This window comes from Lagenorhynchus albirostris, chromosome 3, assembly GCF_949774975.1.
Source record: "Lagenorhynchus albirostris chromosome 3, mLagAlb1.1, whole genome shotgun sequence".
NCBI lineage: Eukaryota > Metazoa > Chordata > Mammalia > Artiodactyla > Delphinidae > Lagenorhynchus > Lagenorhynchus albirostris.
Window position 1 is genome coordinate 63,180,584 of NC_083097.1, and position 26,869 is coordinate 63,207,452.

Below are 26,869 nucleotides of genomic sequence, written 5' to 3' on the forward strand. Positions count from 1 at the left end.
CTTTCTCTGCCTTCACAAGACTGCTTAAGGCACCTCTCCTAGGCCCTCCTGTGTACTCCTTGGTAATTCACATGTCACAGCACTTAACACGCTGAATTGCAATAGCAGGTCTTCTTCTCTGAACTGTAAATGTCTTCAAGGAGAGATGTGTCTTGTTCATTACATCCCCAATGACCACTTCATTCTAGATGCTCAATAAATATTTGAAGTCTGAATGAATGCAGTTGCCTTAAAGATCTGTTTCTCAGGTTCCTGACTCTAAAGTCTGAGCAGGGAGAATCTAATTAGCTTAGCTCGGATCAGTTTCTATCTCTGGTCCAATGAGCTGAGTTAGGGGTGTGAGGGTAGGAACAGAATCTCTTAGAAAGGAGTGTTGGGGTGAAAGCAATGGGTGGCATGCGTACTGGAATTATACAAAGTCCTTCACTGAAAAAATAAAACTACGTTTTATTTTAAAGATCATACATTGTATATTTTTCAGTAATTCATACAGCCTCCTCCCATTAGTTCATTATAAAGAAGTGAAACCGTACTTTCATTATAACACATAAAAGTTAGTCACTTCTTAATATTAGTCACTCATCCATCCATCCATTCACAGATATTACTAAATGCCTACTATGGGCTAAGGTCTGTGCTAGGCACTGGGTAGACAGTGGAAAATAAAACAAAATCCTTGTTCTCATGGAGCTTTAAAAAATAAAGACACAAATGTCTAATTATCAATTATGAAATTTACCATGAAAGAAATGAATAGGGTGATATGAGAAAGGATAATTGAGAGGATGTGATTCATTTATGGGAATCAAGGGAGGCTTCTCAGGAAAAAAAAAAAATTACATTCAAGCTAAGACCTGGCTTCTTTGGGAAGAATGACTAGGGATGCTGAGTTGAGGGAGGTGGGAAGGACAAGAGTGGAATTGGAGATCTCCAGGGAAATATGACAGCCTCGGAAAAAGGCTAGGGTGATGGCAACTATGATGGAAAGAAGTAGATGGATTTAGGGCATTTTTGGAGGTAGGACTGCTTACACATCTGATAAGTTGGATGAGAGTTTATCAGGGGTGAATCAAAAAGAGATACCAAGAATAACAGTTGGTGTAGAGGTTAATTTAAGCACATGGACTCTGAAGCCACATCATCTGAGTTTAAATCCCTGATTACTTACTTACCATTAGTAAGCTGCGTGACCTTGGGCAAATGACGTAACCTCTCTGTGCCTTAGTTTCCTCATCTATGAAGTGGGTGATAATAATAGCAGCTACTTTACAGATTTGTTAAAAGACAAAGTTATTATATATAAAACATTTTAGGCATTGCCTGGCATGTTAGTAGGTTTTCTTGGGGACTAAGAAAAAGGTAAATGTTCAGGTCTCTGACTTTGGCAACGGAGTAGCACAGGTGATGTTTATTGAGATGGGAAGCACTAGCAGAGGAAGAGGTTTTGGCAGAGTGAAGATAAGAGTTCAGCTTTAGATTCAAGTTTGAGATTGCTGCAGACCTTTTAGATCTCCTTTGGATAGGAGTCTAATCTCACAAGAGATGCCTGAAACATCGGTCTGTGAGATGTCAAATTATAGGCAGTATTTGAAGACTGAGGATGGAAAAGACAAACAAGGGAAAGTGTGTAAAGTGGGTGTGTGAAGTGAGTGAGTAAAATGTAAAAACAGGGAAAGGATTAAGCCATGAGAGTTCTCAAAGTCGAGTAGAGAAGAAGCCAAACATGATTTAGGTGCAGTGCTGTTACACACATGCATGAGCCAAGCAGAAATAGAAACATCTAGTATAATGTGAATACATGGAACATGGAAACAAAGGACCTCTGTTGGGCTGCACCCCGCAGGCCTGCAAACCTTGTAGTTGCCCAGCCTCGAGACTGAAGAAAGAGCCCAGAGACAGCAACAGAGTCATCAATGGTTTGATGGACAGGGGATCTTACACGTCTGAAACAAAAGGGTCATGGGGCAACATCCCACCCCAGCAGGGAGTTCGTGGCAGCGATCTCTGCTACTCCAGGGAGAAGGAGGCTACCTTTATAGGGGGAATTGACGTCAGGTTGGCTCAGTTACCAGGGAAACTGGCAGCTGGGGCACATCCCTCTCCGCCCTTCGGGTTAATCACCATCACAAGGGCAGATGTTTCCCTTTGATAAATTAGCAGGTGGAACCGTTCTGGCCTAAGGATTAGAACAATCCCTAGCTGGGGCAGAGGGCAAGCATGTTCATGTGAGTAGGTATACGTGAAGCAGGGACTGGTCAAGCAGGGGAGTTACAAAGGGCGAGAACAACCTCCCTTTCATTTCTATTTTAAAGACGCCTAAAAATCTAATTCTCTGTTTAGTCTTGTTAAATTGATTTTGTGGCTTCTCTATTACTCATTTGAGCCTCTTCGTCCAAAGACTTAAAAGAAAGTATGGAGTGATTTGAAGATTTAGGAGGTTTGGTGGCTGGATCTTCAGTGGTGAGGACAGAAGGTGGGGCAAAGTTGAACTTGAACCAGATGATGAAATGTCTTATAGGCTCTCTTAAGAAGCTTAGACTTGATAACAACAAGACACCATTAAAAGGTATTAAGCAAGGGTGAAGCATGATCTTTATGCATTTTATAAAGATCACTCTTGAACAATGTGGAGAATGGTTTGGAAAGGAGCAAAACCAGAGATAGGAGGCTGATGGTGTATCTGCAGCAGTGACCCAGGATAGAAGAGGCCATGGCAGGAGCACCATTCAGATCCAAGTGATGACCATAGTGAGGAACAGATGGGACTTGGTGACTGACTAGAAAGACAGGGAAAGAGATAAGATGACACCAAGGTTTCTGGTTTGTTTTCAGACTAGTCGGTGCCTTTAAAACATTATATTTTTCCTAAAACATACTTATGCTTCACACAGCATTCTCAATGCTTTCTATAGCGATAACTCTTTAATTTTCGAATATGTTCTCATCCTGTCCCCTGATGAATGCACACAGTCATTAAGTAGCTCAAATGGAAAATAAAGATGCAGATTTACTTCATTTGGGCTCAGTTCTCTGGGCCCCAGGCCTAGATAAAGGAAACAAATTCTATTACCTAAACCACAGAAGCTGAAATCCTCTAGACAAAGAAGAAATACTCCAGTGATTGACTTCGTCCCTGCATCCTCTGGCTTAACTAAGTATAAATGTATTAATATGCTTATTCACAAAAGAATTTAGCTCATCATTTTGAGAAGAATCCCATGTTTTAAATAGCAACATTTTTGTAATAAATAAGAAGTCCCTTGACAAACTCTATTAAACCCCATTTGAATCTCTGTTAAAGGGAAGGTTTCCTAATGACCTAGCTCAGCACTGCTGGTTGCATGCTGACTTGATTTCCAGCTATACATAAACATACATAAATAAATAGGTAGCTACGTTCTTGGTGGGAGCTCAAGGACCCACAGGAAGGCATTTTTACCTCTAGATGTCTTTCCCAGCTCTGTCATGCTTTTTACAATTATCCCCGTCATCATTTGTTTCTTCTCACTCTTCCCAATTCCTCTCCTCCTAGTCTCTCTTGAACCTATTCCTATCCACCCCTCCATGGAAACTGCTCATCAAGGTCATTTTGCTAAATCCAATGGTCAAGTCACAGTCCCCATCTTACATAACCCATCAGCTCTAGTCACTGCACTTAATCACTCCCTCTTCCTTCTTCATTTGGCTTCAAGGACATCACCTTCTTTTGATTTTCCTCCAGCCTCATTGGTCTCAGGCCTCCTTTCATGTTCAGAGTGTCCCTGGTCTCGGTTCTTAGTCCTCTTCTCTTCTCTATAACTTAAATCCTTGATGATCTCATTCAGTCGCACGGTTTTAAATAACATCTTTATACTCATGACTCTTCAGTTGTATCTCCTGAACTCCAAACTTATATCTCCTCAAGTGCTTACTCAACATCTCCACTTGGATGTGTAAAAGATATCACAAACTCAACATGTCAGAAATGAAACTCCTAATCACCCCTCAAAAGCTATTCTCCTCAGAGCCTTTCCCATCTCAGGTGATGGCAACTTGATCCATCCAGTGCTCATGCCAAAAATCTTTAAGTCACTTCTCTTTTTCTCACAACCCACATCTAATCAGTCAAAAAATCTTGTTGATGTACACGAAAATACATCCAGAATCCAACCTCTTCTTACCACTTCCACTGCTACCATCCTAATCCATCTGAGCCACCACCATCTCTTGGCTAGATTACTATAATATGCTCTCAGTTGGTCTTCCTGCTCACACCCTTGTCAATCCTCAGCATCACAGCTCAAATAGTCCTTTTAAAAAGTAATCAGTGACATCACTTCTGTACTCGAAACCTTGAAATGGCTCAGAGTAAAAGCCAAAGGCTTACAAATGCCCACAGGCTCTTACCTGGTCTGCTCCCACTCCTTAGTCACCGATCTCATCTCTTTCACTCCCCACCTTGCTCACTCTGCTCCAGAGACACTGGCCTCCTTGCTGATTCTCAGACATGCCAGACAAACCTTCCCTTAGGACCACTGCTCCACCTAGGATGTTCTTCATCAGATATGTGGAAGGCTGCCCAACACTTCTTTCAAGTCTTTGCTCATCTTCACAATGAAGCCTATCTTGCCCTATTTAATACCGTCACTTGCCCCCAATCCCAGCACTCCCAGCCCCTTTATCCTGCTTTACTTTCTTTTTCCATAGCACCTCCACTTTCTACTACATTATATACTCTGCTTATTAAGTTCATTATTAATTGTTCCCCCCCCCCTGCTAAAATGTAGTACCCCAAGAGCCGAGATCTGTGTTTTGTCCACTGATGTATCCTCAGTACTAAGAACAGTGCCTGGAACATAGGGGACACTCAGTATATACTTGTTGAATACATGAATGAATTTTTTTTAGCCATAAGGACCTTCTGTTACAAGACAAATATGTCTGGGTATAGGTGACACATTCAGCTTCAAGCTTCCAATTTGAGCCATTAACATACATTACAAGCTACAACTGGAACTACAAGCGATATGTCTTTGACACCTCTCCTTTCCAGCTCACTCCTTCAACATACTCTTTGCACCAATGTTCTGGTCTTCTCCTCGGGATGGGGAATGGATACAGTAAGCATCACCTGCTTAGGGGTTTGTCCTCCCTAGAATAATTTGGTCCTCTTCCTCTTCATCTCCACGAGGTCCTCACTGTGACCCAATTCCTAAAGCCCTTGTAACTGAAAATATGAGAAGTGGTGGCTCTATTAAAAAAAAAAAAAGAGTTGGAGATTCCTAAAGTGGGCCAATATTGCCAATAAATCTGACTTTAGTTTATTGACATCTAGAGAAAATACAAATGATCACTAGACTTTTATAGCAAGAGAGAAGGATAAGGGATACTAAGAAATGCTGGAAGGAACAGACTGCCTCATGGAGCAGCCACTGTGAAACTCACATCTTATTTTTGCTTAAGCTGGACCCTGTACTAACCCACCAAAGGTTTTGTAGGGCCCCCTCATGCTGCTGGCAACTAGGAGAGCCTGGAGGGAGCTGCTCCAAGAGTTCCTGGCAACACCCACTGAATGAGAGATGCCAGGTAGGAGTATGGCAAGTGATCTATCCTACTAGAGCTTTTCTGAAGATTCCAGCCACTTCCACAATGCTCTCTTTACTGATAACACTCTAACAATCATTAGGATCAACTAAAAGACAGGCTGAGCTTTTGTTTCACTAGGTACTGAGTTAATCCTCAAAAACTCTATTTCTTACATAGCACTAAATTGCTTTAACCTCAGTCAAAAAGAAATCAACACGGAAAGTACCAAATCATAGTGCTGGGCACATATCATTAGTTCCTGCTTCTTACTTCTCTTGTTTTCCTCTACTCCCTCCCCACACCCACAATCTCCTTTGAGATGTGACTGTTTTTCATGTTTGTCTCTTTCAGGGAATATCTCTGTTTCTTCTTATTTGGCCCCAGATGTCAGACTGGCTTGCATTACTCCAGGCTGAATCATTTGATTTCCTGTTCATGTTCCTAACCTTTCCGGCTCCTTTTGTATCATTTCTCAGTCATTCCTGCTGTTTACAATACTTCTCAATTTAGAGCCATCTGCAACTCTCATTAACGAATCACTGACTCTCTCCCCCATGATCCCAGGGCATGTTGGATAAAACAAGACCTGACACCAATTCTCCTCCTTCCTTTCGAGGCACCACAACTCTGGGTTACTTTAACTTATTACCATTTTAAAATATGATTATATTATTATTGCATGTTTACTCCTAGTCTAGGCAAATCTAATATATGGAAATTAGAATCATTTTTTTAATTATTCACTTTTCAGAAATTTTAATTATTAATTCCTTTAATTAGTCACCTTTCTTAGTGTACTTAAAATATGTACTCATTAGCTTACAAAATAATAACTCAACTTCTCAAGGCTACTTACGGCCTTGAATACAAATATTTAACGTCCTTTAGCCACTTTGTAAGAAATTGTTTCTTGTGGAGCTTTGAGAATAAAACCTAAATTCTTCCATTTGAATAATAAGCTTCTGAGGAACCCACCAGTTTTCTCACTACTTATTCATTGGATCTCGGCTTCAACTTTTCTCACTCCTTTTCCTGATATACTCAAAATATTTTCGAATCCCAGCTATTCCTCCTTCCTCAAAAACTTTTTGAGCTTCTTCTCTGTTCCAAGCACTGTACTAGGTGCTGGGATAAATAATGAGTCTCCATCCTCTGGGAGCTCTTAATCCAGGAAATAACACGAAGGAAAACAATACTGTTGCATGCCTGCCATATTCTGGATCTGCAATGTGTTATGCCGTTTAGACCACATGGAAACCCCGTCTTACAGCAGAGAAGACAGGGTTTCAGAGAAGTTAAGTAATTTTCCTTTTATGCAGAATATGAATAGACAACTTACAGAAGAAACACAAATGGACTGTAGACATATGGGGAAAATATTCACCCTTACTAGTTATCAAAGAAATACATATTAAATAAATAAACTATTTTTTACCTTTTAGATTAGTGACGAGATAAAGAACTCAAAGTTCATGGGGTTGCAGTAAAACAGGCTCTCCTACACAGGGCACTGGAGAATATAAAGTGGTGCATCTTCCTGAGAAACAACTTAATAACATATAACAAAGACCATTACAAGAGGAATTTACCCTAATGTCCATTGCAAAGGAATGAAATAAACAATGTAACATCATGCACTGAAATTGCACACAGCCTTTAAAAATCATGTAGAATATGTAGTGACCTACAAGATTTTCTGAACACTAAGTGAAAAAGCATATTACAGAATAGTACATACTATATAGGATTACAATATATACAGAATTGTGTGTGTGTGTGTGTGTGTGTGTGTGTGTGTGTGTGTAGAAAACAGAAGACTGAAAGACTAGATACCAATAGGTTAACAGAGGTTATTCATAAGGGGTGGGATGGGGCTCTTCCTATTGGTAGCGTCTAAATTTTAATAGTTTTTTTTAAAAAAACAAACACATAAAAATGTTCATACATCCAGATTCAATTATTCCATTGCATTGCAACGAATAGTAATGCAGACTAAGAATCAAGTGACTTGCTTAAAATCACCAGTTTGGTGTGCTGTGTTAAGCCTGGCTTTCTAACTCTAAAATCCACTGTCTTTCTACATTCCATTCCGCTTCCTCGCCACAGCCCCAATTACATCATATTTAGAGTTCCTTTCTCTTTGGTTCTTCTTCCTTCTAATTTCTACATCTACTATATCCCTTCCCACCTTTTTCTAAACCATTTTAGCAGTAATCACTCTGTGAACTGCATATTATATGTAATACAAAACGTAAACCATGCTCATTAGATGAAAATGACAATTCCCCCCTCATAGACAGAACTGGGACAACACATATCAGAATAGGCACAATCTGACAGTCTTCAAATAAGTCAGTTTGCTTCTTGCATTTAAAATAAAACTGAAATCTGTTTGGTCTTAACTGTGATATTTGGAAAGCGTCATGCTTCCTTCTACACCAAAAGATTTCTTAACTTTTTCAAAATGTGAATTCTTGAGACGACCACCTGCCCGAAACTCGGATCTGAAAAACCAATACCTGGGCTTCCCTGGTGGTGCAGTGGTTGAGAGTCCACCTGCCGATGCAGGGGACACGGGTTCGTGCCCCGGTCCGGGAGGATCCCACATGCCGCGGAGCGGCTGTGCCCGTGAGCCATGGCCGCTGGGCCTGCGCGTCCGGAGCCTGTTGCTCCGCAACGGGAGATGCCGCAGCAGTGAGAGGCCCGCGTACCGCAAAATAAAAACACACACACAAAAAAAACCAATCCCTAATTTTATTTATAAATGTCAAGATTTCCCTATTTTCACTCGCTTACTCAAAAAGCAGGATAAATATAATAGCCCCTCTCTTACTTGGAAAAGTACAACTTTTGGAGCGAGTTGGCTGTGTTAGAAATTAGCAACGTCTTTGACAATGCACAGCTGTCTTCATTTCATAATCATAGACGTCTAAAGCATTCCAGGAGGCTGACTAATGTACCTGGAGAAATGTGCCATGTTTTCTCATCGTTTCTCCTGAACTTCTTGTCAGATCAAGAAGGGATGTGTATCTCCTTTGCTTTACAACTAGGAACTTAATTACAAGATGGAGTAAGACAAATCCTTACATTCTCCACCACCATTTCCTTCTTATTCTCATATATACCTGTCTCAAACATATGCGCAGTCCTCAGTGATCTTAGTGGTTTCCCCTTTATTTCAATCTTTCTCCTACGGAGATTCACTTAGGACAAGATCCCCATATGGAAAACTTAAAAGTTTTCCTACCAATGGCTGCTATTAATGGCAAAAGAAAAACAGAGCACCACTTACGTTGCAGCCTACTGTTCACCAAAGGACATCATACTAAATATTCAGGAGCTTTTGAGCACCCCAAATAGTCCCAGACCAAAGTCAAGCCTCTAAGCTGAGCAATTAAGAACGAAAAATTCTGAAGGTGTTTGTTGAAAGGTTCTCAGCTTTGTGACTCCAAATATCATCTTACGGAAAAACCCGAATGAACTTTTTGGCCAATCCAACAGTCGTCTTTCCCCAAAAGAATTCTATTATCCCACCACCACCAACTCTTCTTTCCTGCTCTCTTGCAAGAAGTAAGTGATCATTACCACCTCAATCCACCCAAGGGCATTTCATCTGAAACCCAAAGTTCATACACAATTAAGATTTGTATTCTTTGGGGATAGAAGTATCAACAAAGATGTAGCTGGCTTCTCATGTGAGAGAAATACATACCTGAACAGCTCTACTTGGAAGGTTGATGCATTTTACTATACATAAATTATACCTCAATTAAAAAAAATAAACTCTACTAACAAATACTCATCCCCTCAGGGAACCTGCCCTTACTAGACTAACAGCACTAACAGGGTTCTCCATACCCATATATGCTACCCAATTAAAAAAAAAAAAAAAAGCAAAAAATATGAATATCTTCCCCACTAACTAAAGTTGCATTATGTTTCTCAGTGTATGCCTTCCATCCAATTACATGGAACATCACTGGACTTTCTAGGTGAGCAAAAAAGAAAATTTTAAAGAAACTTATAAAACCAAAGAGATAAGCTGACTAGAGTCCTGAAAAGTTGTGTGAGCAAAAAAAAAATTTAAGAAACTTATAAAGCCAAAGGGATAAGCTAACTAGAGTCCTGAAAAGTTGTGTGAGCTGTCTGAGGTTACACACACACAATGGCCTAGGGAGCAGGCCTCTAACCTCCTTTAGCACAGGCTGGAAAGAGCACAAGTGATCTCAAGGCATCACAGAAAGAATGGACATTTTAAAAAGAACAACCCTCTATCTAGCTCAGTCCCAGCACAAAACTATTTTGAACGACCCCAAAATTCTTCCCAATGAAATATTCACCTTAAGGAATAAGTAATATTAAACCAGGAATTAATAAACATTCGAGCAACTTGAGATTTTATTGTGAAAATAGCTATTTTGACATTATATCCAGTTTCTCATTTATCAGAATAAATCCTTTATTGATCATCATCACCACTTCTGGGTATTTATACACAATCTCTGAGTAAAATATATTCACACAAGGCAAGGCTAGAATGTTGAAATTATGACCAACAATGCTTATTTTAAGATTGTTTACTTCATAACAAAACTACAGTGTTTATACACTAGAACAGATGTTTCAAATGTATACCATTTGAAGATAAGCTTGGTGGAACAAAACCAATATGAGTATACATAAATTTCTTACTTGTCTTCTTTGCTATCAGTCTTCCAGAAAGCTAAAGTTATATTACAAACACCTCAAATTTCCACTTTGGGATGTACAGAAAAATGGAAAGACATTATTTCCTATTTTACAAAATAAAACATCAAGTCAGAAGAAGAATAAAGCTCATCTTTATGCAGTTAACATAAAAGCTTGAGTACACCCGTCCTTCTCCAAGAAATAAGACGCCAGCACTGCAAGAGAGGCAGCCAACAGGTCAAAGAACAAATAGCGAACATAGCCTCCTCTATAGTGCGTGACTCCCTCAGGACTGACGCAAACTCTGGCAAGCCATTGTTTCTAGACATCCAGGGATCCGGGACATGTAAACTCAATGATTAGAAGGCATTTCTCTGAATTTGCATGAGAAGATCTAAAGAATCAGAACAAAGATCCAACTGCTTTGCACATGGCCAGATGTTCACCACACCACAACTCAAACCCAAAGGCAAGCTTTCCAACAAATACACATCCAAAGCACGCAGTTCCAAATATGCAACCATATACACTGCAGAAAACAAAGAGCATCCTTACGCCTGATGAGTGAACTGGTTTTATACTTTGAAATGAAATCAGATATACTTAGTCCTCTGAAATTAGAAGGTCTAGTGAGGCTTAAACTTGGGGGGATACAGAAACTTGCTGAGAATTTAATAAAAACTGTAAACCCTCACCCTAGAAAATGCATACACAAACATACAATCCTTTTTTAGACCATGTCTTCAGTAATAGAAGTTGAAAATATTAAACTTTCCTTGCTTTTGTCACGGAAGGAACTGTACACTTTCTAAGACACTATGTGTGTATGCATGTGCATATATATATATATATATATATATATATATATATATATATATAAAATAACTAGCTTGTATGTGACTTTAATGCTATAAATACTCACTGCCTTTCTGGTACTTTTAAAGCACAGCCAAAAACAGTTTGGAATGGAATTCCAAGTTGGTTCCCTCTGTCTCATAGATGCCTAACAAGTGGTTAGTTCTCTGAAACCACCAGTTCACACTCCTGTACAGCTGTTCCAAGCCAACTGGGATTCTAGGGAAGCAGCTGGACTGACCAAGGGCCTCACATGTGCCTAAATAACCAACCTATCTAAACCCACAGCCAATCCTCAGTCAACTCCATGGTCCCAGGGAGCCCTAACCTGTCGCTTCCATTTTATCACCACTCACTAGAAGGGCAGCCAACAACTGGAAACCTCTGCAATGAGTACAAACAAGCAGAAGCACTCTTAGGGCAGCATTTCCCTAACTGTATTTCTCAGAACACAAATCCCACATGACACCTACTTAAAAAAAAAATCCACATAAAAATAAATTAGGAAAATAGTGTATAAAATACAGGCCCTTCTTGGAGTCTGAAACCACCAACAGCATATGTAAGGTGCTGAGAAGCCTACAGTAACTTAACTTTGTCTAACCCAGCATTTCCCTATTTAGCCAAAGAACCCACTGTTCATATAATAACAATATATTCTGCCAAAATATATCTTGAAATGCTTCTCCAAAGAACTGAATTATAGTTTAAAACTATCTTACAATATCATTTCAAATTAATAATAATGAGGATATAAAGACTTATTTTCCTGCATTTTTTTAAAGGAACTACTTTGTTTTGCTCTGAATAGTCTTTTATCATAACATTCCACTCTCTGTTTACAAACATCCAACTCAAAGCTACCCTTTCTTCTATCATTGTTCAAGAATGTTCATTCTCATCAGTAATCACTGGCCTCCTCATCTGGAACAAATGATTTTTGCATGCTTTTTGATTCCGAGGATACCTCTCCACCTCAATCACAATAATTTTAAGTCTAGGGGAGGTAACCTGGGCTTCTAGCAAACATTATATCCCAACAAGAGTTTGGGGCTAAATAATTTTAAAAACCCTTAAAAAAAAAAAAAAAAAGCAAAGCACTCCATCTTTACATCTCTATGAAAATCAACATTTTGAAGATCTAATGAAACTTCAGTTAAACCTTTGAGACTAGGATTACTGACCTTTGGTTCATGTAATTAACAACGAATTTCTTAAAAATCTAGTAATTTCTTAGGAAATATGAAAACATTGAAAAGTAAGTGTAAGTTCCACAGAGCTGAACAAGAAAAAAGGCAAAAGATAATTCTAAATGCCAACAACATATACAAAAGACCATCATTACAACCCAAATATATGTGGCTCTGCTCAGGATTTCAATTATATAAATAATTAAACCAAGACAAAGTCAATCACTAAATCCCTGTGAACTTAAAAAACAAAAAGCACACAGACACACTGCATTTTGTTCATCAAAGCATGATCCTAGTGTAGTTAGAGAACACTTGCAAAACAAAGAAGGATCACCACATAGAGACATGGAGGAGTTTTTTCCAAAATATTTTATCCTCATAAAAGGATACCATACCATAGGGAAAAAAAGATACAATTACAAACATAAAACCGTAGAATTTTTAATCTCCTAGGGAAAAGGGGTTCTTAGTTTTAGGGGTTCTTGTTTTTTCTTTGCTGATAAGGCAAAACAGATCTTTAGATTATCATTTGTTATAAACCTGAGTTTTTTTTTTCTTTAAACTCAAGAATGAAATAAATTAATTTATATTATGCATTTATTAATCTGGAACTGAATACTATGTTTAAAGCATTAAATTTTAAATCATAGTTTATCTAGATAATGATAAACTTATTGAATTTATTTTTAAAACCCTTTTATTTTGAAATAATTATAGACTCACAAAAAGAAGTTGCAAAAATAGTACACAGAGATCCTATGTAACCATCCCTCAGCTTCCTGTCTTTACATTTAAGCATTTATATTTTGGTTTCAGAGGGATACAATTTTTGACAGTTTATGAAAAAGTAAACAGTTTAAGAAAAATCTAATAACATGGTAAATGTCTATTCCTGGAAGAGGCTCTAAGAAAACATACTACTGACTTCAAATACCACTTTTATCACATGATACTACCTTTAAAAATTGGTTTTCTGAGATACTGTTACCAATTTCTGCCTCTTTTGATGTCTAGTTTTCTTCCATTTCTGCAGACTTCTGAAAATTGTAACTTAGCTCTGATTGAAATAAGCTTACCCATTCCTTTAAGTTAATATATCTAGCCACATTAAATGAACAGAAATTACAAATGGAAATCAAAATGCTTCAGATTTAACATAAAATCTCTAATCCTCTAGCCCTCAAAAAATAAAACAAACATGTCTAGGTTGAAATTTAATTCGTTTGTCAGTGCCAACCTTTTAGGGGGAAAAACACTGTGTAGGAATGACTGTCCTTAAAGGTCTTTTACAGTTTCTTTGGTCTTAGGGCAATGGCCAGTCTTATGGATAACTGATGACAGTTTGTTGATGAAAGATCTTTATCTTATGGGAATTATCTGACCAATTTTCTCATCCTATACTACCAAGAAACATAAACACAAACATAGTCCCTTTTATCATATTATCCTCCACCATCACTTCCAAAAGAAAGTGGCTCACAGTATTTTAAGACTGTGGACCATTTATCTCAGCGAACTCAAACTTTATCCAAAGCATATCCTGACAGGTTGCTCAAAAGCTCTCTGCCCAGTTATTCCTTTCCAAGAGCTTCCTATATGTGTGGCTGATCCCTGGAGTGGTTTGTGTTCAGTGATAGCTTCCTAGCATCTCATTAGCTTATACCAAAAACCTCAACTAAGTAACCCAGCATATAAATTCTCACTTATCTAAATCATATTTTGCATCTTAGGAAAGATAGTCTGGAAGCATCATGGCCTATATAGCATACAGCTAAAGGCAGTTCAAAGCAGGAATGACCAAAAGGAAATAAATCATATTTACAGTCGTCTTTCTACTAAAAAAGGATACTTGTTATTCTAGAATGATATTTTTTTATTAAACTTTCAACACACCGAACATTACAGTATGCTTACTGGCTGCATCTTTGTGTCGTAAGAATACGATATTACACATTCTTATAAAAATGTAAATACATTTTGCTTACTCATGGACAGTAGTAACCTTACTGACAGAAAACTTTACATAACCCAGTATTATCCTTTGACTTTGCCCATGGAGAAATCTGGAGTTAAATTTACCATTCAGTTTTAGAATCTGTTAGGGTTAATATAGTTCTTTCTCCTACAAATTTTTTATTTTGCCAAAAACTAATTTTAATTGTCCTATTTTACATATTTGACAATTGTAAGTCACTTCAAATACTTTTTGAAAGTTTTAGTAGAAATCATAATCGAAAATGACTAACCCTGACTAAAGCATAAGCAGATGATTAATGTGCTAACCACCCATCTCCAATAAACATCAATCCTAGAGGACAATAAAGTCCTATGGTCATGATTTCCAACACAGAATATTCAAACAGATTTCCGATTGCTGGACTCTAACAGAAGACTAACGCATAACACACACACACACACACACACACACACACACACCACACACACTCTCTCCCACCTGTTGCAGAAGTAATGTGAAACTCATTAGTTTCTTTCTCTCAGTGCGTCCAAACAGATGAACAAGACTCTGAAGACTACCCTGTTTCTCATTAAAACTTTCAAGAAAAAATATTTACAATGACATAAAGACTTCTGTATAAATAGCTACCTAAATACAGAACAAATGGAGAGGATACAGGTCAAACACAGCTGAGTTCCACTCAGCTCAAATTAGACAAGTCTCTTGAGTCCAAAACTGTTTTCCTAACCTGGGGGTTTCTGCAGGATGTGACAAGATTTGCTGAGCACCATAGTAATCTTTTAAGACACTAATCAAAAACATGGTCCTATATTTTAAAAACCCCAGAAGTAGTTTTAGGACAGCAGAAGCACCTCAGCCACTAAAATAAGCAAGATTCTATTGTAAGTAAAATTACCCGCACAGGAAATCTTTGAACAGTTCAGCAACCAATAAATAGAAAATGTTCTTTAAAATCTGCTATTTCCGATTACTCCATTGAATCCTTCAACTGTAGTTAACTCTATGGAAAATAATTAGTTCTCATAAAGGTTTTGACTACATGATATGTTTCTTAGGAAGAACACTGGTCTGAGCCAAGCATGGTGAACCTGGACCAGGTGCACAGTAGGTACTTCTAGTTCTCTGGCAGTAAGCTCCTCCTGAGTAGTGTCTAACAACCGGGCAAGTGTCAGTTAGACTTTACAGCCTGGCATAATAACGATGCTAACACGTTCAGCTCTCCCGAAATCAACCCAAGAAAGAGATGACTAGAGTTAAAGATGTACTACGAATACACAGGTCTAAAGCTCCAATAAATTAAAACAGCCCTTGCTAATCTGTATTGAACACATGAGCAAATACTGTTATATTGAAGTGCATATAGTCAGACAAATATTATATGTAACCATCTTTAATATTTATATGTATGGTAATAACTCCCCCAAAGATTAGACTTATGAGAGCATAATTAAAAAACACATTCCTCATTGCTTTTTAAAGTTAAATACAGGCTTTTCTATTGAAGTAAATAGAATATTAGAATAATATATTTTTCCTAACATCTAAAATAGGCATCAGATTTCTAAACAGAAGAAAAAAAGGCTTCAGCCAAAGAGCCACATATTAGATATTTAGACTGGTATAAGGATACTAAATTAATAAATTAACTTGGATAAACTAACAGTGCACATTCAGAACAGAAGTGTAGCTTTGGGCCAGCAACATGTGAACCAAAGGCAAAAATCTGCCAAGGTTAAGGCAGTTTTTTTATTTACAGTACAACGTGTTTTCTTTTTTTCCCCAAGTTCATTTAGCATTTACCTTGATGTTACTTAAAGTGCATTGCCAAGCTAAAACACGAGCTTCCTAACTAAAAAAAAATTGCTGTCATAGAAAGTTTCTTTTGTTTTAGAGTCTTCCTTATACCTATTCATGAATTTTCTTTTTGCCTTCACACACTTAGTGTAAGAGATTACTGCAACAATTATATGACTTTGGACACAAAGCACGAAGACTGTCAGGGTGACAGCCGTTGTGAGGAATTACTTTCTTCTTCTGCTGGAGTCAATTTAAGTGTTGGCAGTTTCCGAGGAGGAAGCTGAGGGCTTTGGCGAAGATTGTCATCCATCTGTGGAAAGTACAAAAGGTACATCTGACTTATGGCTATGGCATCACTTATATGGACTGTGGCCTCCCCATCCAAACTGTAGTCTAGAAGAGTACCGAACCTTATGTTTCTAGGACTGCTAGAGAAACCTTTTTCTTGCAAATAATCTCTCAAGAATTCTAAACATCATACCTAAATACTGGCTGACTCAGTATATGTATGAAAGCAATATGGCTCATCCTTGATGACTTCACAAAATTACAGTAATTCCACATAATGAACAGTCTACTGAACTCAACCACAGCACAACTTGGTTTAAGAGATCTTCTAATATTAAGGTAAAAGCAGTATTTCTGTTACATTACTCTCCACAGTTTACAAAGTATGTTCTCATTTGATCTTCCCAACACAACTGTAAAGGAAAAACAAAAAAAAAAGGCAGACACAATCATTCCCTACTTTACAGATTAGCAAAATGAAGCTCAGAAAGGTTACCAGATTTGCATTAGGTTGCAAAGCTAGCATCAGAGCTGAAATGTGAACACAGGTCTTTTTATTCTAACACTATTGTTCTTTCAACTATATCTCATTGCCTCAATAAAAATGACCTGTACTCCACTCAAAAAGATCACCTCTTTAAGGCTATGACTATTTAGACCAAGAGAAGCTAAGAAAAGATACAGAAAGAAGGATAAATTCTTTAGACCTAATCCAGAGGCACTGCAAACACTGGATCAGTTCTAAGTCTGCTCCAGAGAAACAAATCAAGAACATATTTAGAAAATGTCCAGGAGTTCCAGACTTACCCTAAGGAGTACGTTAGCATCCCGGGAAACACTAGGACAGGGGTTACTTAGAACTGAGTCAGACCTTAGAAAACTACCTTTAACCAGGGTACCCCAAAACCAGAGTGCAAGGTCCTGGTGTTAAGCTGCTTCATAGAAGACTTGAAAGCAGCTGCCATCAATGACCCAAAACCAACAGAATATAGCATCTTATCACCTACTTGATAGGTAGGCTTTTTTAGAGTTTTGAATGTAAGCAGCCCAAAACTCTCTCTTATCTTCTCAAGATGCTTTTATAAAGTACAGGGGAAATGTTTCAGCAGAGGTACATAGGGTTCATAATAAAGGGAAAAGAATAAAAGATTAACTCTTAATTTTCCGAGGGAAAAAGTATTCCCAGTGAACTATCTGAATCAATTGTGATGTCTTTTTTTTTCCTTGCAAGAACTAAGTTCCTCAAACATAACTCTTTCTTTTTTTTTTAAGCTCTAGATTTCCTGTCTAAATGGTGAACGGTGGTAGCCAATAGAATTTGTTGTTCTAATGTCTTGTAGCAAACAGTGAACTGTACTGAAGAGCAGATGGGAAGTGGGGTGGAGAGAGGTGCTGATATAGGGTCAGGAAACTCTCATATATTGATGATGCCAAAATGGAACTGTACCAAGTGGTGACAGGGCCTCCTGGCTTCACTTTCTGCATATGTAGGTATTTCATGGTTCCCTTCACATGTCTAATGAATTTGCCACAGATAGAAATGGAAGCTATACTGGATAGTCTTCATCTAGCAGAAAAGTATCTAAAACAGTCTGAGTAATCTTTCCATTATCCACACTTAACTCTCAGAGTATTTCCTCTCATGAGATTTGCTGGGTTAGGCTATGAATTAAGACAAACTTGGCTTTCATTCAGCTTACCCAAACTTTAATAAGAGGTACATGCAATACCATAAAAAGAAATAAAATGGGCATTCCAGAGAGTGGCTGTTATAAATCTGGCTATTACCACCAGTAGTAATGGATACATACTTTCATTCATGAGTTAGATGACTGACTAACTGCAAAGCCCATGCTGGAATCCAATTTCTAGGGTTCAAATTCCCTCTCTACCTCTTGCCAGCTGAAAGGCCTCGGGCAGGTGACGTTATAAGCTACTCTCGAAGCTTCAGTATCTCATCTGTAAAATGGGAATGACAAAGTACCTGCACACACAGAGCTGCTGTGAAGATTAAATGAGATAACTCATATAAAGCTCATATAACACAGTGCCTGTTACTCAATCCCCCAAATCCTCTAGCCAGTGTTATTAAGCCACAATGACCTATTAGTTTGTGAAAGAATAAAGCATTATGCATTTGCATAAGAAAGAAAAAGCAAGTTTATCAAACATTTGAGGAAAAAATGCATAACTCCCTTGTATTTTTCCAGTTAGAATCACCCTTGAAATTTCCATTGTTGGCTCCCTCCCCTACCCAATTCCTCAATATCTCTCTCAACAAATGCATACTCCCTAAGTGGCAAAATATCCACACTGGCAAAAATCGCAGACAACGTTTAGAACAGAGGATAGGAAGGAGGCAAAATAAAACCATTTACGTGGAAGAAAGAAAAAAACACCATAGTGCTTTTAGCAAGAAAGGATAAGCACAGGTGCTTACAATCTCAAGAAACGTTAACCCTCAGAGACAGAAAGAAGCAGACAAGCAAGCAAGGAGTGTTTTCGTGTTTGTCTCTTTTTTTGAAGCCAGGCTTTGGGGTCTCCTAACTTGAAAAGTACTACTAATTGGGTGGTAAAAGTAAATCCAATACCATTATCAGATCTTTCCCCATAGCAATCAGGCCATTACTGGCTTCAAAACACTGTATTTTGTACAGCTTTAGTAAATGTATGTTTAAACAGCTTTCTGAAAAAATAAACTTAAAGAAAAACTGAAAAGGTAAAGTTAATGCATAACCCAAAACAATATTAATTGCAGAAAGAAAAATACTAAACTACTATAAAATAACAATTGAAGTAAACTTGACCTTTTCAATCAAGTTGGATTCCTTATTTACAAGTTGTGTGAGTTTCTGCAGATTTGCATCTACCGTTTCTTGTCCAGCAGGAGAGATGCCTAAGAAGCCAGGACAGAAATCAGAAAGAGGAAATTCTGAAAGCCTTACAAGCTGTTTAGATTCAAAGAATATTGAGTCTATCCAACCCTCCTAAGTGCCCCATTGCCCACCACACCCTCCAAAAAAGGCAAAGTGAAAAACCATTCTGGGTTCAAAGGCAAACTTAAGAGGGAGAGTAATGCTCCAAAACCAAACCCTAAGCTAAAGGACTAAATTTGTCCTTAAGGAGACCCTGTTAGCCAAGCATTATGCAGATAGCCAAGGTCATTAGAGCACAACAGTCCTCATTTCCTTCTCAAATTTGACTTGTACCTTCCCCCCCATTTCACATAGGTCTTTAGTTACAACTATTTGAACAGCTTTCTAAGGCCCAAACAGTTACCCACAAAGCATCCGAAGTACTTGGAGGAACTTTAAAAAATACAGATTCCTGGGATCCATCCCTAAGGGATTCTAATTCAGTGAATCTGGTATAGGACCCAAGATTTTGTATTTGTTCTGTAGTCAGGTTTGCTAACCACTGCTCCCAAGTAACAAGGTTGAAAGTTACTCAGTTTCATGACCCTCAAACTAACTAACCCCTCCCTTGTTATATACAAGTGTATTATATACAAAACACATAACCCACTATAAAAATTAAACTGTCCCTTAACCAACGATCCTTATGACTTCTATTTCTTAAAAGGACAATTCTGGCCAACTCTCCCCATACAAATTTTGTGTCCCAATCACTTAAGCACAAGGCCCAACACTCGAAGAATCAGAGCCTAAGTGACAGGTGCCCTCTGTTTACTATACCCCCAGTCTGATGTAATCAGTTTTGAAGTAGTGGAATCATGGGAGTGTACCTCACCAAAATCAATCTGCTGCTCATTTCTGTTCACACAGGAAAATGCTAGAAGCAACCTTTAAAGTAATTGCCCATTTGCATTAGGATAAATGCTATCTTTCGGCAGGGACACAATAAATACCTGTGGTTAACTTTTAGAAGAAAATGACCCACTTCAAAGGAGCAATATTTAAAGAACAAGAAGCAAGAACTGTATAAAATCCAGAACAGACAAACGGCAGATATATATTTCTCTATTTAAAGAAGAACTAACACATGGGAGTAAAAATAAGTTGGAAAAATGCAACTTTCTGAAGTTCTATAAACCAGCATTTAAAGACAATATACAAACTTCTTTAATAAGTAATGAATTTGGCTTATACATCCTTAGGAGAATATGCAAGTATTCTATGCAAACAAAGATTAGCTGAAGAGGAACCAGCTTACCTCCAAGACTAAGCCTAAAATAACTGTTTAGGATGTCATCACAAAAGCGACACAGGTTGGAGAGCTGTTTCAAATGTTCTTGTAACTGAACTTTAGGAAAGCGTACTTTATAAAGAGGTGCGAGAAAACCAAACACATAGGCATCCAAAGTAGAAGGCCTAAAAATAAATTAAGGATTTTTTAAAAGCACATAGAAAATATTAATTTGGGATTATGTTAAAAAAACACTTTTTCTCAAATACATTTGTCAATTCTGAAGTATACAATACGGTCTTTTAAAAGGTTTACTACCCATTCTGGCTTATAAAAATGATGCAGCTAGGGTTTTACTCAGTTGTAGCTTTTAAAAAATACTCTACCCATTTTATTTAGAAGAAAATTAAGTTGTAAATTAAAGATTCATTTTTACTCATAAGTGTTATATAGAGACTGGGAGACAAGGTGGGAATAGTCTTAGAAGTTTCAAATTCACATATGTAGCATATTAAGTCAATGTAAGATTACTGCAACAGAAAAAGTTTCCTACAGTAAAAATCCATTAAATATTTTTTTAAGTGAAAAACTCACTGGGGATGGGGTGGGAGGACCAGGCAAGGGAACTTGCTTTAAATAACTGCTCACTGAATACATGCAAACAAAACATCAAAATGGTTTTTAAGGGAATGCACTCACGTATCTCCAAAGAAAAACTGAGATGTTCCCAGTCTGTTTGACAGAAGATTTAGGCACTCCTTGGCATCTCTGTATATCTAATAAGGATGAAATTACATCTCAAAGGTAGGAAAGATACTTGCGAACTCCTTTTCAGACTGGCATCTATAGATAAGTTCATCCCTGCTCCTTCTCTTGTCCCTCCTCTGGAGGGCCCTTGCTCTGAAGGTAATTCCAATCATACCTGAGCTTCTACATCTCGGAGGTGGTAGAGGGGAGGCTCTCCCCTGGTCAGGAGAATCCTATTCAGTGCTCCCTTAGACATTCTTCCAGGCAGGATCAAACTCAAGGGAAAAGGCATTCGTGAAGCAAACCATGGCTTTGTCACAGTAAAGTAATTGTCACTCTCAACCCAGAATGTGTGAAGCTGCAAAAGGAGGGAAAAAACACTACAAAGATATTCTTTTACTAAAAGGAAGATCCTCAATCAATGTGAAAGTTTTTCATAAATATCTCTGAATGAAGTTGACTCCACACAAATTTTCCAGTTAGGATGACTCAAGGATAAATCAATGTTTTTAAATGTGTCAGTTTTGTTGATTGCTCTATCCCAAGCACCCAGAATAAGGCCTGGAACATAGTAGGTGCTCAATGAATATTTGTTGAATGAATGAATTACAGTTGGCCCAACTCTATACATGGACAAACTCCAATCTTTCACAGAGAATCTTTATTTCCAAAATGACATTAACTTTCACTTTGTTGTTTCATACACTAGTTGAACGTCTAACAGAATCAACCCAGTTCTGCAGTTACATGAAAGAATCAAGACTGATACATAAATGAAATTTCTTCTCTTAAGCCTTTTCCATTATTTTTCTTCTAAATCGACTAAGTACATTTTCAGTACGTCACTAAAATACTGTAATATTCACCAATGCTCACCACTGCAGGAAGAAGCTTCTCTTCGAGGAGAGCAATGTAAGCTAGTGTATCTGCCCCTTGTTTTGCTGACAGTTCATAATCGGCATTATATTTCTATTAAAAAATAAAAAACCAAAAACCTCATAAGTCAAGAACATCCCAAAACAGTGAAGCTAAATAAATTAGGACTCCTATTCTTCCTCAAAAATGGCAAACATATTAAAAGGGGAAAAGAGAAATACAAATTCAGTGACAAATGCTGCTTAATGCAAATAAAGTTCTTAGCACAGCATCATGCACACGTTAAGGTCAATAAATGTTAGTTTTAGGTGTTTATTTATTATTAACTATTATTTCAATGATTGTTAATGACCTAGTTTAGTTTAGTGCATGACATGTAGTACAAACTTAATAGAGGCTATTATTATTCTTGTTAACAATAAGGAAAAAGTTCTAATTAGTACCATTTTCCCCTTGAAAAGAGAAAACCTTCCAATTGAGAAAAGTTCTAAATTTTGTTGACATAGGACTTCTTTTTTTAAACTATTGGCAAAATCAATGATAACTTTTACATTTATGTAAACTGTTACAGTTTAAACATTTTAGATATATAAATCTTGGCATGTTCAGATATTTTGGATACATTATTTCATGAAACATTTAACTGCAACTATTAGTTTAAGTGCTTTTAAAAAATAAATAGTTGCTAGTTGATGGGAACTCAGACCTCACACCAAGCACAAAATGTGTAGCAATTATGGAACTAAATTTACAATCATAGCAATAAGTATAATAGTGAAAATGGTTAAATTGAATCTACTTACACCTAAGCTTCAATAAAAACCAAGCAAAGTGCATGAAAATATAAATTGACTATAACTCACTATATGCCTTTTGAATCACAGTACAACTCATGATTTAGAGCAGTGACTCTCAAATCTATTCTTATATCAAGCCCTATGTATCTCCAAAAAAGAATTCTAAAAAAAATTTTTTTAATGCACTTTCTTTGGAAGCAACATGCAGGGATCAAGAATCTATTTCTCCAGAAGGAACCCACCTGTTTTCTTAAAAAGTTTAGTATTTTTGCCGGCTGAGAAACAATACTGTCTTCAGCTGTCAAAACTGGTACATCTCCTGTAATCACAACACAGTTTACATATAAGGAAGCATTTCGATTTCCTCTGAAGAGACTCCAATACCCTAAAAACTATGCCAGTCACATTTGGAGAAAAAAAAAATGAGTAACTCATCTTAGGTTTTTGCAATTTCACACACACACAAAAAGTTTTGGAGAGCATTTTCATTTCTCATAATTTCCACTGATTTGGCTTCTCCTTTGAAGTATTACTCAAAATGATCAAAACATAAGCAACACACAGCTAAGGTCGTGGTAAGAACTAAAACCCCAAGGTACTCCATGGCTACAAGCCCCCTAGCTTTAAATAAGAGGGGGGAGGGTGCTTACAGAGGGCAGAAATGGGTGTTTAAAAGTTTACACTGTACCTCTTGAACCTCTCCAGGTGTTATCTATGACATTGACTTTCAGGGGTGCACCAGAAAACTTGGCGTAAGCCTGAAAGAGAGTTTGCAATAAAACATTTTAGACTGAATACGTAATGCAAATCTGCAGAGCAGCTTTACTTCAAAGCCGGGTCCTCAGAAGGCAGAAACGCCTGACTCGGGGGCTGCGTCCCTCCCGCTACTTCTAGCCGGGGTTGCGCGCTACCAAGATTTCGAGGACTTTTTTCCCCCCAAACGTTTGAGGGATGCAGAGCGGGGAGCGCGCGCCTACTGCTTTGGGCTTTCATTCCACTGCACAGACGGCTTTGCAAGGCTGAGAAAACTCGGAGCCAAGCGGAGAAGCCATGACTTCTCCTCCAGGATTCGGCGGGGCCACAGGCTAGGCTGTAACTCGTTGGACGGGAGGGAGCCCCGGGCGGTGCAGCGAGCAGCGTCCCGGCCGGCCGGGCCCGAGCGCGGCGGGAACCAACCCCGGCCGCCGGGACCCGGACCAGCCAGCCTCGCGTCTCTGGCCCCGCCCCTTCTTTCCCGCGCCCTGGCCCGCGAGGCGGCCTCACCATCACCACCAGGGACTCGCTGTGCACCGACGGGAGCCCCCAGCCGCCTCCCCAGCACCTGAGCTCCAAGGGCGCCGCCATCTTGCCGGGGCCGACCTTTGCTATCCCGGAAGTACTTTTGCTGCCTACTTTCCGGCACGTGGAAACGCGGGGGCGGGGCGCGAGGAAAGGAAGGGTACTCTGGGGACTGGGAGAGGTGCAAGGCGGGAAGGGCCACTGAAGAGGTTAACAACACGCTTAGCCATCAGTTTGGCCTGGGGTTTAAGAGTCCTGGGCAATGTCAGGCAACCCGCCAGTAATTCCTCAAGTACTTATTGGATGCCATGTGTACCAAGCACTTTGACTATTACTACCCTGGGCCTACCCTGGGCCTAAATAACCCATTTGTAAACCAGGCATGACAAGTTTATTCACAAGATTGTTGTGTTTAAAATTATGACATAGAGGTAAAGAACTTGGCATATAGTAGGCACTCTGTAATTGTTTGACCCCTTTTCCTCATATATTTGGCTTCTGCTTCTTGCCACTCTCAATCTCAGTTAGTCACCTTCATATTTGCTTGTTACACTCTTCCTAAAAGTAACAAGTTTCCTGAAGTTTGTCAAGTGAATTCTGCTGTTCTTCAGTCTGGAATATTGTTCTTCCCTGGCACTGCTCCCTCAGAAATGAGCTTAACTGTCACCTCCCTGGGACAATTTCCCAAAGTTAGGAACTTCTGGGTTCCTGTAGCATCTTGTACATACTTGAATTGTAGCTTCTATCTGATACAAACCTTTTGCCTTTCATTGTACCAGAAGTTCTTTGAAGACAGAACAGAGCTGGCTTCATAGATGTGAGACCTCTGCAGTCACACAGGGCCCTATACTTAGAAGAGCTCACACTTGTTCTGGTGTCATTGTCTTGAAATTCTTAATAATTTTTGAACAAAGGGCCCTGCATTTTTTATTTCAACTGGGCCCTGCAAATCATGTCACCAGTCGTGTCTGTGGGCCTAGTGGGCATGAACTACATGTTTCTTGAACATCAAGCTGACAATTTCTCAGAAAAAATGGAGGAAAAAGAGGAAAGATAGGCCTTGGGAACACCATGATCGTAACATGCTCTCTGGGTCTTGAAATTAGCACCTGGATGTCAGGCTTTTTTCTAGAAGGCAAAGTAAACTTTCTGGGATACCCTCCCAGTCACTCCTCTGAGATCTTTCCTTCCTGTGCCTCTGAGATGGCTGGGTCCCTTTAAACTACTGAAAACTCAAAAGAAATCTCTGCAAATTTTCATAAAATTACAATTGAACAAGTAATTGCTAAGCACTCCCTTACTGTTTACATAGCCATCTAAATTACAGTATGAATCTGCTAAAGTCCCTTTTCATGTTTCAAAGGCAAGAGTTCTCAGAAATGGGTAGGGAAGTTATGTCAAAGGTGACATTCCTTTAACAATACTTTAAACTGGGAAATGCATAACATATGTACCATTAAAATTAAATGTCAGAATATTTATTGAGCAGCTACTATGTCCAAAACACTGTAAGGCTCTGGGAGAATACAGAGATAAATAAGATATGACTTCTCTCCTCAGGAGTTTATACTCTACAAAGGAGACAAAGGATTAGGTGTAACAAGTTAGATTATCATGAGTAAAGTTAGAGATAAAAATAAAATACTATGGAAGCAGAGAGTAGGAATGATACATCCTCTGTGGGATCAATGGAGTCTGTCTGTTCAGTCTTCAGAATAAAGCAGGTAATTCAACATCCAGATTCAAGTAATTGGACCTCCCTGTTTAGAGGATTAAAATCCCAAGCCATAAAGCTCAGAGTCCATATACTACAATTAGACATTTTAAATAATCGTACACAGAGAATGTAGATTACTTGAGTCTTGTTTATAGGAGGGAGGGAGGTGAAAGTGGATGCACATTCTTTGTGGACACGCAGCATAATTAGTCAGTTTAGCCTTCTCCATTATTGCTGCTGTTACATACAACAGTTTCATTTGCATTAAAGAGAAATTAAATCTCCTAGCTTTGAGTTGAGACAGAGAATAGCATGCTAATGCTTCTGATGAGAGAATCCTTACACACAGGTTTATTAGTGCCTGTTTAATAGCAATCTTTTATTGTTGCAATTCCTCTTGAGAGTCTATATTTTCTAGATTGAATTTTAAAACCCTAGGCCAGTTGATTGCACAACCAGGCTGAATATTGTTCCAGAGAACCACAGAGAAAGTGGAAACCTTCACGAATTATGCCTGGTACGGGTAGTTGGTATGCCCCTGTGCCTTTTTTCTGGCTGCTAGAGAGTATTATTCAAAGTTCATCAAAATAATTTCAGATTCCTACCAGGAAGCATGCTGTCTGCAAAACATTCATGTATGTGTGGGATGACCTGAATTACAGCTTTATAATGAGTATTCCAGACAGTGTTTTCCCTGAGAAAGAAACCTCATTTTTCAAAATATAGACATTGAAAATGGCTTCATCTAGTGATGGTCATCTGGACTCTGGGGACCTGATCTTGGCATCCATTCTTATCCCTCATGTGTTTCTTAACTTAGGAGCCATGGTATTAAGATCTTTTGTCTGGATGATTAAGAATCTGTAATATGGTGCTGTCAGCAAAGATGAAAGCTTTGTGACAAGTGATTATGCATTATGAACTAGAGAGCCTTGAATGTCGC

The 26,869-nt window shown here is 38.4% G+C and overlaps 1 protein-coding gene across 4 annotated transcripts; it reads right to left on the bottom strand.

The window, feature by feature from the left end:
* Positions 1-470: 470 nt before the first annotated feature.
* MTX3 (metaxin 3) lies at positions 471-24,289 on the bottom strand. Of its 4 annotated transcripts, none has more exons than XM_060143198.1 (9): positions 24,195-24,289; positions 23,620-23,689; positions 23,174-23,250; positions 22,135-22,227; positions 21,434-21,616; positions 21,211-21,287; positions 20,539-20,696; positions 19,173-19,261; positions 471-1,234 (listed from the first exon to the last, which is right to left on the bottom strand). In XM_060143198.1, exons 1-9 carry the CDS (start codon positions 24,273-24,275, stop codon positions 1,175-1,177), a joined length of 888 nt encoding a protein of 295 aa, XP_059999181.1. In that variant the 5' UTR covers positions 24,276-24,289; the 3' UTR covers positions 471-1,174. The 4 variants fall into 4 exon arrangements, with proteins under 4 accessions (XP_059999181.1, XP_059999180.1, XP_059999182.1 ...); XM_060143197.1 differs by lacking the exon at positions 471-1,234 and adding an exon at positions 15,748-16,387; XM_060143199.1 differs by lacking the exons at positions 471-1,234; positions 22,135-22,227 and adding an exon at positions 15,748-16,387.
* Between the last annotated feature and the right edge of the window lie 2,580 nt (positions 24,290-26,869).